General features: G+C 68.2%; 1 protein-coding gene across 1 annotated transcript; it reads right to left on the bottom strand.

The window, feature by feature from the left end:
- Positions 1-87: 87 nt before the first annotated feature.
- On the bottom strand, positions 88-9899 carry DPYSL5 (dihydropyrimidinase-like 5). Its single transcript, XM_010565889.1, has 12 exons — positions 9639-9899; positions 7673-7831; positions 6686-6865; positions 6499-6567; positions 6227-6271; positions 5886-5961; positions 4636-4792; positions 3432-3573; positions 2903-3045; positions 2622-2829; positions 1100-1268; positions 88-200 (listed from the first exon to the last, which is right to left on the bottom strand). Exons 1-12 carry the CDS (start codon positions 9897-9899, stop codon positions 115-117), a joined length of 1695 nt encoding a protein of 564 aa, XP_010564191.1. The 3' UTR covers positions 88-114.
- Between the last annotated feature and the right edge of the window lie 2781 nt (positions 9900-12680).

Below are 12680 nucleotides of genomic sequence, written 5' to 3'. Positions count from 1 at the left end.
GGGGACCGGGCAGGGCCCCCCGGTGCGAGGGGAGCCCCGCCGGAGCCGGGGTCCCGGGGCGGGGGTGGTGTGGGGCCGGAGCCTGGTCCTCAGTTGGGGGACAGGTCCCCGGCTCTACCAAATGCCGCTCGACCGGCCTCCGGGGGGAGCGAGAATCCGGGCCGAAGCTCGCTTTGGAACGTGGTCATCGATCTGAGAACCTGCCGGACAGATGGACAGACGGGCATCAGGGCAAGAACCCAACAGCCACCCTGGCACCCGCAGCGCGGCCGGCAACCCTGCTGCCAGCACCGTGGGGACACCGGGTGCTCTGTGTGTCCCCGGCTCCCCCACAGCCCCTGCTCCTGCCTCGGTGGTGCCGCACGCAGTGGGGAAGCACCGGAGCACCGGTGCCTCATGCAGCATTGGCCATACTGGGACTGACGCTCGTGACCCCCCAGAACCCAGCGTCTTGCCCTGGGGGGGTCAGAGTGTCCCCGGCCCTGCTAGGAGCACCGAGCAGGGTGCCGGCAGGGAGCTTCACCGGAGGCTCCCAGCCCCGGCACAGCCAGCACTGAGCCACGGTGAGCACAGGCAGCACAGAGCGCTGCAGCCAAGGGAGCAGATGCAGCCAGTCCCGCTCCTGTCTGAGCATGGCATGTGGCTCGGTCCTGTCCGGCACAGGACAGTGCCATGGCAGCTGTGGGGTGGGAGAGCGGGTGCCCACCGGAGCCGCGGGGATGACCCCCATCCCTCCGGTTCCGCTCCCAGGGACAAAGGTGCCCAAACACAACGCATGCGCTGGCTCAGTCCTGCCCGCCCTGGCCCCCCGGCCCGACACAGATCCCTGCCAGGCGCAGCTATGCGACAGACGGTGCGTGGAGGGATGGGCGAGGGCTGGTGGGGCTGTGGGTCTGGGGAGGTGGTCAGCTCCCTACTCTACTGTGGGAGCACCGGGGTGGCACAGCGCCCTGCCCGGGAGAAGGGGGGTTGCACCCCAGGGTGGCAAGCGCCCAGCTGGTGCCGGAGAGCCGCCGGGTGTGGGGCTGCCGGTGAGCCCCAGGGGGGGCTGAACGCGGGACAGGGGCTGCCGGGACCCTCGCTGCGGCCCCGCTCTTACCAGACAGGCTGAAGCTGGACTCGTGGAGGTCCCTCATGCCCCCGTGTCGCGTGGCAGGCCGGGTGGGCGTATCGGCCAGGGGCGTCCCCGTCTCTTTTTTCCCGGCATGCACAACCACGGCCACGTCCCCCAGGTATGGGGTGCGATCCACACCCCGCAGCTTTAAACTCTGCCGGAAGGGAAAGAAAAAGCAGAGAGAGCATCAGCTCGGGCGACACCGCGCCGCGGTGGGCTGCGGCTGGGGCGTGGGGGGAGGACTAGGGGTGCTACTGCCTTACAGCAGGGTGCGGATCAGCCGGGTGTGGGGGGGAGGGAAGGGTGCGGGGGCATGCTGCGGCATGGGGAGGGGGCTGCAGCGTGGGGAGGGGTACAGGTGGGGAGGAGAGGCACCCAGTGGGATGCTGGCTGGGCTGCGGGGCTCCCGGTGCAGGAGGTACCGGCACAGAGCGGTGCCAGAGCAGGGACTGGGGGAGGCAGGTGACCCTGGTGGCGCAGCCCCTCAACCCTGTCCCTCCCGGCGATGCCAAGCCGACCCCCCCCAGTGCTGGCTGTCGGCTCCCAGCTCCCCGGGACAGCACCCGGACCCCCCAGGCAGCCCCTTCCCTCACAGCATCAGCACCACATTGAGCCCCCCCAGCACATCTCCCACGGCTGGGCAGGGGCTGGCGAAAGGCGCAGGGGCACGGAGGGGTTCCTGGTGCCGGGGTCTGCCGGAGCTCCTGGGTGTCATGCCAGGACAGCCCTGGGGACCCACGAGTGCAGAGGGGGATGGCAGGGTGGAGGCTGTCCCCCTCGCCCGCAGTGGGTCAGCAATGGGATGGGGGGACCGGGGGGTAGAGCAGAGGAAGAGGGGGCTTCTGCAGCCCCACCAAGTGTGGGCAAGACATGCGCTGCAGCCCAGGGGAGCACGTGCCCCGGGGTCCCCTCCTGTCCCAGCCATGCGTGACCCTGTGCCGGTGCACGTGGGGCCGCTGTGAGGCCGCCTCGGGCGGCTGCAGAGGGGGGACCCTGCCAAGGGCAGAGAGCCCAGGACAGCGGAGCGCGGGGGGGCCCCCAGACGCCTGGCACGCACCTCGCACACGTGTCGGGACAACCGCCGTCCGCAGCAGCACATAGTGAGACTGTTCCCAAACACTCTGCACCGCCGGCACACGGGCAAGGGCCCAGGGAGGGGCAGGAGCTGGGGCAGCGGGGTCCTCCATCATACGCCCACCCACAGGGACCCCACCGCTGGCGCTTGCCCCTGACCAGGCACTGCCACTGCCATCCTCCCCCATCCCCAGCACGAGGCACGCTGCGCTCCCGCCACACGATGCTCCAGCGTGGTACTGACCGCGGCATGGTGTAGCACCGTGATGACATGGCACTAGGCGGCACAGACCCGTCCCCCCATTGACCCATGCTGCTGGGACCACCGCGACCACTGCCTCCCTCGGCCCCTCCAGCAGCCGGGAGCCAGGCACGGCGCAGCTCTGCCCCACGCCGCAGCACAGCACCCACACGGCCCCCGCCACCCCCCTACCTTCTCCCGCTGCACCAGCTTCTTATAGACGGAGTCCGGGAATGAGCGGAGCGGGCAGAACTTGCCGGTGCCCTCGGCACACATGAAGACACCGTTCTCGTAGACCACGCGCCCGCGGCTGATGGTGACCAGGGGCACCCCGTGGCACCGCATGTTCTCGTACAGGTTGATGTCCCCCCCCTGCACCTGGGTGCTGGCCGAGATGGTCCTGGGCGGGGGGACGGGGCAGTGAGTGGGTGCCCAGCAGCACAGGGAGCCCCCTCCCCGCCGGCTGCACCTACTTGGTGGCCTCAGGGTCCCAGACCACAACGTCGGCGTCAGCCCCGGGGATGATCCGGCCTTTGCGGGGGTACAGGTTGTGGATCTTGGCAGCATTGGAGCTGGTCACAGCCACGAAGCGGTTCTCATCCATCTTGCCCCCGACCTGCCGCCGGGGGTGGGGGTGAGGATGTGCTGGGCCACATCCTACCCCAACCCCACAACACTGCCCAGCTGCCTGTGCCCCTTCCCTCACGCTCTGTGCTGCCTACCCCAAACCCCCCAAAAATCTCAGGGGGTGCTACTGGGGCCGGATCCCTTGCTGGGACCCACTGGGTTGCACTGGGGAAGCACCTTGCCTGCCCCCACACCGGAGGGCAAACCCACCCAAGGGACGTCCCGTGGGACCCACGGAAAGGGCCCTCCAACCCTAAAGCTGGGGCCAGCTCAGCCCAAGCTGGACCCACTGCCGAGCCCCCCGAGAGCCAGGGTGGGGGGACAGCCCCGTCCTGGGGGTGCCTGGGGGCAGGGGAGGGGTGTGGGACCCCGTACCACGCCTCGCTCCCAGATGATGTTCATGCGGTCCTGCACCCCGCTGACGCCGTGGGGGATCTTGGTGAAGTCCTCCTTGCCCATGGCTTTCTGCTTGGTGCTGAAGGGCCGGTGGTCAGAGGCCACGATGTTCAGCGTGTCACTGCGGGAGGACAGGACAGCGCTGCTGATGGCACAGCTGGGGCAGCTCGGCCACAGCCAGCCACTGGCATGGCAGGTGGCCGGGAGCGGGGTGCCCAGGGAGCTCAGTGCTCAAGCAATGGAGCACCCATGCCGTGGGGTGCCCAGGGAGCTCAGCACCTTGGGAGTGGGGTGGCTGGGGAGCTCAGCACACAGGCAGCAGGGTGCTCAGGGAGCTCAGCACTTGGGGACACCTTGAGGTGCTCAAGGAGTGGGCAGCCACGCAGTGGCGTGCCCAGGAATCGGGGTGCCTGGTGAGCAGGGTGTCCAGGGAATAGGGCATACAGGGAGTGGGGTGCCTAGGGAGCTCAGAGCCCAGGGATGGGGGTGCCTGGGGAGTGCGGCATTCATCCAGTAAGGTGCCCAAGGAGATCTGTGCCCAGGGAGCAGGGTGCCTGGGGAGCTCAGCACTTGGGGAGTGAGGTGCTCGGGGAGCGGGGCACCCACCCAGTGGGGTGCTTGGGGAGCAGGGTGCCTGGGGACCAGGGGCACCCATGCACTGGGGTGCCCAGGGAGCTCAGCACCAGGGAGCGGTGTGCCCAGGGAATGGAGCAGCCATGCAGTGAGGTGCCAGGGGAGCTCAGCACCCAAGGAGCAGGGTGCCTGGGTATTGGGGCACCCAAGACCCCAGGTGCTCAGTGAGTGCTTGGAAAGTGCAGCACCCACAGAGCAAGGCCCCGAGGGAGCACAGTGTCTGGGAAGCGAGGCACCCAGAGAGCCCAGTGCCCAAGAAGTGAGGTGCCAGGGACATGGGGTGCCTGGAGGCCAGCCCAAGGAGGGGGGTTGCTCAAAGGATGGTGTGTCTGGAAGGCACAGCACCAGGGGAGCAGGGTGCCTGAACACATGATGCTGGGGTGACGGGGCAGCGGGACGGCATGGCACCTGGGAGCAGGACGCCTGGGCATGCAGAATACCAGGGATGCCCGGAGAGCACCAGCAAGCGTGGCAGCTGGGGAGGGGGTGCCGGGAAGAATGGCCCACGGGGAGAGGGTGACCAGGGCGTGGGGTGCCCGAGGTGCCTCACTTGGCAAGCAGGCTCATGAGGTAGGCGGAGGTGTTGGTGTCCAGGCGTAGTGGCGGCACAGTGACGTAGGCGGCAGCATGGAACCAGTCCTGGTGGTAGTAGTGCAGCCCGGTGAGCGTGGCGTGTGCCGTGGTCGTCTCCGCGTACACCACCTTCCCTGCCGGGGTGGAGGCACACGCATGGGGCGGGGGGCAGTGGGGCGGGGGGCGACTGTGCAAGGGCGGGGTGTGCACAGGTGAGCGTGCAAGGGGCATGCGTGTGCTCTGTCCGTGTCGGTATCTCTGCAGGCAGCATGTGCCTCCGTCTGAGCATGTGTACACACATGCTCACGTGTGTCGCGTGTCTGTGTGAGCAGTGCTGCAGGTGCCTGGTGGCTGGGGGCCCACATGTGCACATGTGTCTGAGGGCACATCCCCACATGCACATATGTGCTCCTGTGTCCATGTGCCTGTTCCTGCCTGCATCCCTATCCACGCAAGAGCCCATGTGTCTCTGCGTGCCCATGGCTCCGTACCTCCCGTGCCGTGAGTGTCCACCCCTCTGCATGTGACACGGCCCTGTGTGTGCCCATCCATGTCCCTTCCAGCCCACAACCTTCCCGCTGCCCACATTCGCCCTGCGTGTGGCCCGCGTCCGTGGGTGTGTCTGTGTCCATGCATGTGCCCCTTGCCCACACATGTCCGTGGCTGCATGTGCCTGTGTCCCTGCGTGTGCCCTGTGTCTGTAAGCCCGCATGGGCTCACGCTGGTGTGTGCACACCCCTCCGCGTGTATGCCGGTGCCTCTGCCCGTGTGCCCGTGTCCCTGTGTGTGCCCACGCGTGTCGCAGCCTCCCGCCCAGGGACAGTCCCCACCACAGGGGGCGGAGCTACGGGGAAAGGGGGCGGAGCTACGGAGCAGAGGACAGATCCAAGGCGCCAAGAGAAGGAGCGGGGCTACAGGCGAGGGCGGAGCTAAGGGCTCTTCAACTGTAGGGGGCGGAGCTACAAGGCAAGAGGGAGAACCAGCGGCTCTGGCTGCAGGGGGCGGGGCCAGGGGACGGGTGGGCGGGGCCAGGGGACGGGTGGGCGGGGCCAGAGGGCTCCCACCTCGTGGCCACAATCCCTGGGGAAATGCAGGTTTTGCCCCAGTGGTGCCAGACCCCCCCACCCCACTGAGTCCAGAGCCCACGGGCGTCCACGTCCCACCCCACTGCCAGCTCGGGTGGGGGGGCCACATCCTGCCCTAGGGGTGGCCATCCGGGCTCCCTACCTTGCATCTTCGCGGCAGCGATGACATCCCCTGCAGACATGCTGGAGACGTTCACCAGGTAGATGGGGCAGTGGGTCTGTGGAGAGGGGGGTCAGTGCCACTGTCCCCATGGCGACCCAGTTCCATGGGGGGGTCCCAGCGCTCCTATCGGGACCTGGGACCCCCCCATGGAACTGGGGCGCCCACCCACAGATGCAGCAAAGGGGGATGCCCCAGCTGCAGGAGGTCCGGCATGGCCGTGTGCTGCACACCCCGCTTGCTCAGGGTGGTGGGAGGGACACCCCAGCGCAGACCCTCGGCAGTGAGGTTCAGTCCTGGCCACCTGGCTCAGGACCACTCACCCTGTTGGCAATGGTGATGACACGGTGCGTGGCCTCAGCTTCCAGCTGCAGAGACAGTGGGAGTGAGATGCACGGCATGGCATGGCAAAGTGCCCCGGCTAGGGCATGGTGTGGGTTTGGGTGGGTGGTGCAAGGATGGGCATGCAGATGGGTGCACGGACAGCACAGATGGGTGCACAGGTGGTGCCAGCTATGAGGATGCCCCGGAGCATCCCAGCCATGTCCCAGGATGCCACCTGTGCAATGACTCAGGGACACCAGCAGTCGCCTACCTCTTCAGGCCGGCTGATCTCAATGCCCTCCGGCCCCGTGATGCCCAAGTCCAGTGCCTCCTTTGCTCCCTAGGGAATTGGGCAGGGGTGTGTGAGTCAGGGTGGAGGTGACACGAGGGGCTCTGCCTGCCCCAAGCACATGGCTGGGTGCCCATTGCTGCCGGGCACTCCCGGTCCCGGCGCTCACCTCAGCCACCAGCTCGCCGTTCTCAGCATGGACTCGGGCGATGGCGCCGATGTCGCGGCAGGCCTGGAAGACCTGGTAGAGCTCGCTGTCCCGCAGCATGTACAGGTCCTTGTAGGTCATAAACATCTGGAAGGAGTTCACCCCCTTCTCCCGCACCAGCGTCTCCATCTCTGCCTTCACCTGCACAAGGATGGGGGGGGTCAGCACAGTGTGGGAGGGATTCGGTGGCTCTGGGGTGCACGGGCAGCCATGGGACCCACTCCTCCCACCCCGCCATGAGGCAGGGACTGACGCTCCCCCCCTGGGGATGTGAGATGCAGGATTTGTGCATGCACCCTGGGGTGATCCGGGGAGCGACAGATGCTGGGGGGAGAGCAGGGGGGATTTTGCTTGCCATGTCACGCCATGATCTGGCCCTGGCCTGGCTGGATCCCTGGTGTGCCAGTTTTGGGATGCACCCTGGGGGGCACCTGCTCCATCCCCTTCCATCCCCTGCTCTGCCTGGGGAGGGCCTGGCTGGGACACAGGGTACACAGTGGCTGGGGTCTCCCTCAAGCCAGGCCTGATCCTGCTCCGGCAGCTTTGGTGGGGATTGCATACACCATAGGATGGGGTCTGGGTGCCGAGCAGGACCAGCCCCCGCTGCCACCCCCATGGGGGCCATGCTGCAGGATGGGGTCCCCCCCTAAGCTGGGACCACCGTGCCCAGGCACCCTGCTCCCCTCCATGGAGTGGCAGCACCTTCCCTGCCCTGGCAAGGGGCTCAGCCCCATGCAGACCCCCTGCCTCGCTGAGCCCGGATCAAGGCAGCTCAAAAGGCAGCCTGGGGGCTCAGCCCAGCCCACCCCAACAAGCAGCTAATGGGATCAGCGGGGCTGGGAATTAGCCCTGGCCGTGGCAGCTGCTCCCGGGCACTGTGGCCCTGGGCCTGCCTCGCTGTGCCGGCATCAGAGCCTTGCTGTACTGGCGTGGCATGGCCAGACTCACCTTTGGCGCCCACCAAGTGATGCCCATGTGCAGGGCGTAGTCGCAGCAGACCTTGGGGTCAGCCAGGCTGCGGCACTTCTCGTAGGCGTCCAGCAGCGAGGTCTCCTTGTCAGGCAGGACGTGGCCGATGATCATCGTCGTCCCTCCCACCAGGGCTGCCTGCAGGTTATGGGGGACAGCAGCAGTGGTGGTGGGCAGGATTTGTCCTGCTGGAGAATGGCCCCCGAGGCCCGCGGTGCTGCCCACGCCACGAGGCAACACTAGTCCTGTCTGGCTACGATCAGGGCTGATCCCCGGGCGGCCGGGCTGGGACAGCCACATTTGGGGCATGGCGATGCCTGCAGGCAGGTGGGGGCCCTGGGCTGGGCTCCGTTGCAGGCAGGGATCCCCCCACATCACCCTGGGGTGCAACCACCCCCCGCAGTAAGAACCCTGGTCCTGCCTGCGGCTGCCTGGATGCAACAGCACATCTGGGTGCATGACACATCTGGAGAGCCCCATCCTGCTGCCCGCTGGGGCACTGACTGTCCCCCCCAGCACCAACCACTGGATTTGGGGTGCCAGGGGTACGCCCTGCCTGTGCTGCCCATGGGCCTGGGCACCGCAGTCCCTGCAGCCCCCCAGCTGCACCTCTGGCACAGGGCCTGATCTGGGATGGGGCTGCCCAGCCCAACCCAGCCCTAGCAGCATGGGGGCCACAGGGAGACAACCCCCTCCCCCGCCACGGCATGCGTGGGCCGCAGGGCGGGCGCTGTCACACCCGGCGGTGTCCCTGGCTCACCCAGCCTGGCTAATCCCCAAAGCTCCTTTACCAATTGGCCCTCATGGGCTGGCGCCAGCGCAGTGCTACAAGGCAGACTGCTGGGATGGGGATGGGGAGCAGGCAAGGCATAGGGTGCACCAGCATCCTGCCCTCCGGCACATCTCTGTGCCCCCCCCGGGCCCCTCGCTGTGCCGCGGCATGGGACCATCCCCCCAACCCCTTTGCTGCAGCCGCTGTGGCAGAGCTGAGCCCCCTGCCCAGGGATGCTGGGCACGCCGGGGCCAGGCACAGCCAGTGCTGGCTTGGCACAATGGCTGCTCTGTGTGGGGTGCTGGAGACAGCCGGCCCCGGCACTGCCTGGGACAAGCCCGCGCCGGCACCTTGACACCCCGAGGCAGCGGCACCCAGTGCATGGCACCACCATCCCACGGCAGGGCCCTGCAGCAGAGGGAGGGCCCTGAGCCAGGCTGGCACCGCAGAGCATCCTTGCTGCTATAGGTGACTCCAGCCGAGCCAGACCTGGGCTTGCCATGTCCTGGTCTGGAGCTGGACGAGCATCCCTCCCCAGCAGGGTCTGTGGGGCACCAAGGGGTCCCTGCGTGGGAGAGAGCATCTTTGCTGCGCGCAGGTGGGCTGCACCCTGTGGGGACCAATCCTGCTGGTGCACCCACCCCTCTGCTCGCCCTCCTGGGACTGGGGGCTCATCTGTCGGAAAGCGGCATCTTTCACTCACTGCCCCATGCCAGCAGCATCGGCTCGTGGGGGGCACGGCCAGTGGCGCGCAGGGAGCTGCAGGAGCAAAGGGACCCCATGCCGGCACAGGTGCCGTGGCCCCGGTGGGAGGAGGAGGATGCTTACAGCAAGGGGACCTGATGGATGGGGACACGGGGACAGCCTGGCACAGTGCCACCCCACCAGGGACTTGATGCAGCCGGCTGCCTGCAGTGCCGGGGCAGAGAGCCTGCTCACGCCGCACAGCTCCTGCCAGCGGGACCCGGCCACTGAACACTCTTGCCTGCCCGGCATCCCCCTTGGCCGTAGATGCTCCGTGCCAAATCCCTGCAGCACCCATTGGCACCTGGGGGGCCAGGGAGCCCTCCCCGAGCTGGGAGCAAACCCACCCGCCGGGGGCTTGGGCTGCGGGCAGAGTGTGCAGGCAGCAGCGAGCCCAGGGAGTGCAGGGGGGGTGTGGCTGGGTGGTACCTTGGTGCCATGGTAGAAGTCATCCACGCAGGTGGCATTCATGAAGGTCTGGTGGAAATGGGTGCTGGTGTCAATGCCGCCAGGGATGACGAGCTTGCCGGTGGCATCGATGACCTTCGCCCCGCCAGGGATCATAAGCTCACGGCCCACTTGCTGGATGATGCCGTTCTCGATGTAGACGTCCGCCTCCAGCGTGCAGTCGTCGTTCACCACCTTCCCCCCCTTGATGAGGATCCGCATGGTGGCCGCATTGGCGAGCATGGCGCTGCAAGAGCAGGAGTCAGCCCCGGGGCGGCTGACGGGTGCCCCCGTCCTGCGCAGCCCCCTGGGGCCGGGGGGGGCTCACCCCCACCGCCCACCCCTGGGGGTCCCAGGCTGGCACGGTGCTGCCGCTGCAGGGGTGAGTCCCCCTTCTCGGCACGGGGACCCGGTGCAGGCAGGCAGGCAGGGCTCCAGGCAGCCCAGCGGCTGCGCATCCGCCATGCCCATCCCCGCCCTGGGCCATGTCAACACTGGATTATCTCGGGAAATCCGCAGAGGGGGGGGGGCCCTGGGCGCCGGGTCAGGGGCTGCCACTCTGCCGAGCCCCCCTCCTCTGGTGACATCAGCCTGCACCCTGGTCAGCGCCGACCGCCCCATGGTCTCAGCACCTGGAGCCGGCTACGGACTGGGGCTGCCGGACCCCCACCCTTGCCAGCCCCATGCACAGCCAACCCCCCTTTGCTCCCCCCCTGCTATGGGCAGGGACCCCAGAGCGAGGGAGGGGGTCAAGCCCCAGCTGCTGGTGCCACATGTGCTGAGTGGACGCTGTTGGGGCTTCTCCCTGGGGCGTGAGCCCCCATGCTTGGGGCAGGCTGGCTGCCTCTGGCCCACAGCCCCGCACGGTGCAAGCTCTGCTGGAGCTCCCCACGCTGCCTCAGCGCCGCCTTCGCCCCCCTGGCAGCGAGGGGCGTCCCCAGACACGATCTATAATTCATTTGGTAGATGAAGGTCAAACGTGATCGACCTGTCTGAGCAGGGCCGGCACGCGACAGCTGCACGGGCACCCTGGGAGCACCATCCCCCCAGGGGGCGCGAGGTGGCCTGGGACCCCACCAGAACCCACGGCACTGCCCGGCCTCACCGGCACAACCACGGGGCAGAGCCCACGATGGCACCGGCCGTGGCTGACCTGCACCGAGCAGCCCCGGCTGCCGCAGGGTGAGCGGGGCCCCAGCACCCACCGAACCCCAGTGTCCCCAGGCCCCCGGACAGGGACGGTGCACGCCGTCCCTGCCATGATGCCGGGGTCAGCACTGGGCCATGGGGCAGAGGATGCTGCTGGTGGGGGCACGGTCCCTCGTGGCAAGGGGCTGGCCCGGTGCCCCCACAGCCCTGCCGCCATTCCGTGTGGATGCTGGGGCTGGGGCACTGCTCTGAAGGGACCGTCCTGAGCATGTGCCAGCGATACCCAGCCGCCCGGCGAAACGCCGGCTTGGCAGCAAATGGCTTCCCCGGCCGTTGGACCTGGCGGAGAGCCGCGGTGGCCGGCGGGGCTGAGCTGGGCCCTGCCAGCAGCTGAGCATTCCCAGCGCTGCAGGCAGGAGCAGCTGCCTGAGGAGGGCGAGCGGCTGTGCCCACTGCAGTGCCAAAACCGTGCTGGGGCTGGGGGACACCGGGAGCCCTTGCTGGGTCGGCTCCTGCCCCAGGGCTCCACAATTGCAATGCCAGCCCTGCTGTGGGTGAGGTCGGTGCCAGCCTGTGCCTCATCCCGCTGCTCTCACGCCGGCACAGGACCGAAGGGAGCACCTGCCGGAGGGTCCTGTAGCCAGCCCCCCTGCCGTAGGGAACGCTCCTGCGAAAGGCAGCCCCCGCCCTTCCAGGAATGCTGCCACCATGCACAGCTGCACCGGCTGCTGAGGGATGGCAGAGGAAAATGGGTCCCAGAGGGACCGAGGCGGGACAGCAGCGACCTTCCTGCCGGCAGCAGCTCCTCGCGCAGCATGCCAGGCCACCGCGGCATGCCAGGCACCGGCACCCCATCCCAGCTGGTCCCAGGGCAGGGGCAGCCTCTGCCCATACCTGCCCCCCAGGTCTGCCTCCGGTACCCAGGGAAGCTGCTGCCCCATGCAAGGGCTGTGCTGGGGGGCACCCAGACCCACAGCTGCGCAGCAGGGGGCGAGGGGGGCAGCCCCAGCTGGAGACCTGCTGAACCCCTATGCCAGCAGCAGCCAGGATGGGGCAAGATGTCAGGGTAGAGGCCGACCTTGGTAGGGTGAGGGACTCCAGGAGATGCGCTGGTGCCCATGGGAGACGTGGTGGTGCCCACTGCCACCCCTGACCCCCCTGGGACCCTAGGGCAGGGGTGGGACGGGCAGGATGGTGCTTGTGTGGCACAGGAATGGGGGTGTGGGAGGAGGGTGGGGCATGGCACCCCGAGATGAAAGCGGGTTGTTGTGATGGATGGATCTGGAGCGCGGCAGTGTGCAGGGAGGCAGCCTGTGCCGGCTCCCAGCAGCACCGCAGAACCCCCCCGCCACATGGCATGGACAGGGCCCCCCGACACAGGTGGGGTGGTGGGAGAGGGCACCTGTTGTGCCTGGTGCTGCACAGACCAGGATAGGACCTGACCTGGCCCGGCATCCTGCACAGCTCGGCCTGTCCTGGGACCTCATGGGCAGGACCGTGCTGCCAAACACTGCCCAGCTGCCAGCCGGATCCGTGAGGTCTGGCACAGGGGAGCGGGTGGGCTCTCTGGCCCCACAAGCAAGACTGGGGAGAGGGTGGCTGCCATGGGTGTGCTGGAAGGGGGTGAGCATGGTGGGCAGTGGCAGACGCACAGGGGGGTTGAGGTGTTGGCCGTGGGGACAGAGCATCACTCAGGGACACAGGCGAGGGTGAGCGTGGTGTGGGCTGGACACGATGCACAGACGAGGGCTGGCAGCTCCAGACGCTGCCCGTGGCCTTGGCCACCATGGAGCCACCCACGCCGCCGCTGCTGTGCTCCCCCCACCCCGCTGCACCAGGCCCATCTCCTGCCCCCTCCTCGGAGACCCAGCCGGC

This window comes from Haliaeetus leucocephalus, unplaced genomic scaffold, assembly GCF_000737465.1.
Source record: "Haliaeetus leucocephalus isolate CR32 unplaced genomic scaffold, Haliaeetus_leucocephalus-4.0 Scaffold197, whole genome shotgun sequence".
Taxonomy (NCBI): domain Eukaryota; kingdom Metazoa; phylum Chordata; class Aves; order Accipitriformes; family Accipitridae; genus Haliaeetus; species Haliaeetus leucocephalus.
The sequence above is the reverse complement of the archived record's forward strand: the minus strand, read 5'-3'. Positions and strand labels throughout refer to the sequence as shown.